This window comes from Lactuca sativa, chromosome 9, assembly GCF_002870075.4.
Source record: "Lactuca sativa cultivar Salinas chromosome 9, Lsat_Salinas_v11, whole genome shotgun sequence".
NCBI lineage: Eukaryota > Viridiplantae > Streptophyta > Magnoliopsida > Asterales > Asteraceae > Lactuca > Lactuca sativa.
Window position 1 is genome coordinate 28,815,505 of NC_056631.2, and position 3,030 is coordinate 28,818,534.

General features: G+C 47.7%; 1 protein-coding gene across 1 annotated transcript; it reads left to right on the top strand.

Moving 5' to 3' along the window:
- The first annotated feature begins 933 nt into the window (after positions 1–933).
- Positions 934–1,815, top strand: LOC111907450 (uncharacterized). The gene has a single exon (XM_023903219.1). The coding sequence runs from the start codon at positions 934–936 to the stop codon at positions 1,813–1,815; it is 882 nt and encodes a 293-aa protein (XP_023758987.1).
- Positions 1,816–3,030: the final 1,215 nt, after the last annotated feature.

The following is a 3,030-nucleotide window of genomic DNA, read 5'->3' on the forward strand; positions in this document are numbered from 1 at the left end:
CTCTTCAGGTGGATGTTGACGTGATGTCAGAGGTGATCCTTCCTGGTATCGGGATGAGCCCTAACTGGCGGTCCCAAGGGGAAATGCCTGTGTTTTACACTATCTCAAAAGGTGAGTTGTTCTTTCTTTCTTTCTTCCTTCTTTTCTCCCCCTCCTCTCTTTTTTTCTCTTATATGTTTTGCTTGACAGGTGTCGAGTTCTCTGTTTCTATGGATTCTGTGCTACGGGGTCGCTATCAGGGGAAGCTGTTGCACTGTGCAGGGCCTCTGTATGAGACTTTGCCTCCTCCTCGCCGTTTGTCTGCTGTTATCCCGGTATCTCCTTGGCCCATAGGTAGTTCGATCCGCATCAAAAGGACGCCCTGGTTCACACCCTGTTGTTACTCCTCCGATTGTATCTCCTGGTCCTACTCGATCGGCTGTTGATAATGCGGTAGATAGTAAGGCCGGGATAGTGACCAACACCCGCTAGTTTGCCGGAAAAAGGAAGGTCGTGTGGGCGATGAGTAGACCAGCGCCCAAGGGTAGTTCAGGGCCTATTGGCCGGTGGATGATGTAGCGTCGTGGTCTTATGCGCTTGTTATCTTCTCCTTCCTCCGACCGAGCGGATGTGTTAGTGATACCCGATGATGACGTTCAACAGTCTAAGGGTATTGAGAGGGCGTCTCATCAGCCCCTTGTTCCAATTCCAGTGAGTGTAGGTGTTAATCCTACATCTCCAAGGGGTAGCCCGGAGCAGTTGTTTCAAGGTTCCGCTTCCGCTACTCCTGTGTTCATCCCAGGGTGGAGTTTGCGACCTGATTCTCGGTTGTCTGTGCGTTATGCCGCTTTAGATTTTACTCTCCATGCTCTCCCTCCATCCACCTTAGACGACATGGACTCTATGAGTAATTCTATCTTGGCCCACAACCTTGCATACGACGCTGCGTAGGCTATGACATATTTAGCTGTCGGGTCCTGTCGTGTGCAACGGTTCGATGAGTTAGAACAGGTGCATTCTTCCCTGGTCGAGAGTGAAGCTAGCCTGAGAAGTAAGGTTGCGGATTTAAGTGCTATGGTTGTTTGTATGGAGGGTGAGAACATGTATTTGGTTTCAGGGAAGTCAGTGTTAGAGGATGTTCGTGGTGTTTTGGAGAGTCAAGTGGTGTCTTTGACCCAAGAAAATGAAGGTTTGATGATTCAAAATGAGAGCTTGGAGCAAGATGTTGTTGACCGTGAGTGGGAGGTAGAGGTGTTGAAGGTGGATTGCAGTTGGCTCCTCCAGGTGGGCCTTGTACATGTGATGGAAAAACTTCTTGAGCACCCTGAGTTCACCAGTGGTATTAGTCGCATTCGTCATGCTGCCTTTGTCGTTGGTGAAGAGTCGGGCTGGGCGAATTTGAAAGCCCAGGTTGATGCCGGGACATACGATCCCTCGACTAGCGACTCGCGATCTAGTCATTCTTCGGTGTTGGATGATGCTTTACTGGCTTTCGCAACTATGGATTTCGCTAGTTTGCTTGGATTAGGTAATTTGGACATTGATGGGGTGAGAGCGCTGTGTACTTTTGATGATAGTGAGGAAGGTCTGGGTGAGTTGGGTTTAGGTACTGTTGGTGGTGACGGGGATGGTGTCGGTGGGAGTGGCGGTGGCGATGGTAATGGAGGTGGCGGTGGCATTGGTGCTGTTGGTGATAGCGATGGCAATGGTAATGGGGACGGCGGTGGCGTTGGTGCTGTTGGTGGTGGTGATGGTGATGGGGATGGCGGTGATGTTGATGCTGTTGGTGGTGGCAATAGTGATGGGGATGGTGGTGGTGTTGATGAAACTATCTAGAGCTACCCTTCTGGGGTGTGAAAAAAACCTTGTCGAACCTTTATGTTACTGTCTTTTGGTTATTTTATGGCCTCTGAGGCCTTTGTTTTGATGTTCTTAGTTTGCAGCCTCAAAGGCTTTGGTGTGTAAACGGACAATGTTCTACCTGTTGTGCTTTTTTTTTTATCGTACCCTCTATGTATGCTGGCCAATTGTTAGGCCTTCTTCTATGTTATGTGTTTTATGTTTGTGTGCTATATCTTGGATTCACTGAGTATCCTCTATGCTACGTGTGTTAGATGTGCTCATAACATTACATACTAACGACAATGCATGTTCTTTCATTTATGTATTTATGGTACATGGTTGCTTCGTACAATAATTTCCTATTGGACTTCTCTAAAAGTCCATCTATTGGTCCGGGTGATCAGTCCGGCCCTGGGATGTCTTCCCCATTTCTCTGATGTTCAGAGGTTCACGATTTTCCTTGAAGACTGCATGCCTTCGACTTCCCTTCTGTATAGGGTTCCGTCATTGCTTATACGTGGAACTTCCTTAAGTTCCTTGCATTCCATGTTCTGGGTGTCCGCCTCCCTTCCGTAGTTTCAATGTAGTAGGAGCCATTGCAGTGCGCCTCAATTACCTTGTATGGTCCTTCCCAGGTTTGACTTAACTTCCCCCGGGGTTGGGCGTGGCTGGCTTCGTTTTTTCGTAAAACATAGTCTCCTACTCGAAACGTCTTGTTTTTTACTCGCTGATTATAGTATCATTCTACTGCCTTCTTATAGGCGGCTTGGTGTATGCTTGAACGTTCACGTCGTTCTTCCAAGAGATCCAACTTTTCTTTTAGGCCTTCGTTGTTTCCTATTCCCCGCAATACTCCGTGCGTATCGATCCTATCATTATTTCTGCTGGTAGCATCGCTTCGGCTCCATAGGCTAGGTAGAATGGTGTCTCTTTCGTGCTGGTTTGCAGTATGGTTCGATATGACCAGAGAACCTCCGACAGTTTGTCCACCTAGTTGCCTTTTGCTTTGCCCAACCGTTTCTTGATTCATTGTACCAGTGTTCTATTAGACACCTCTGTTTTCCCGTTGGCCTGAGGGTGCGCCATGGATGTGATACCCTTTTCTTTGCACCAGTCTCTAAAGGGGTTTTCAGCAAATTGCAGGCCATTATCGCTGATCAAGACTATTGGTATCCCAAATATTGTCATGATGTTTCTCCATACAAACTT

Excerpts from the sequence above, each read along its gene's own strand:
- LOC111907450 (XM_023903219.1), top strand. The coding sequence starts at position 934 with ATGACATATTTAGCTGTCGGGTCCTGTCGTGTGCAACGGTTCGATGAG.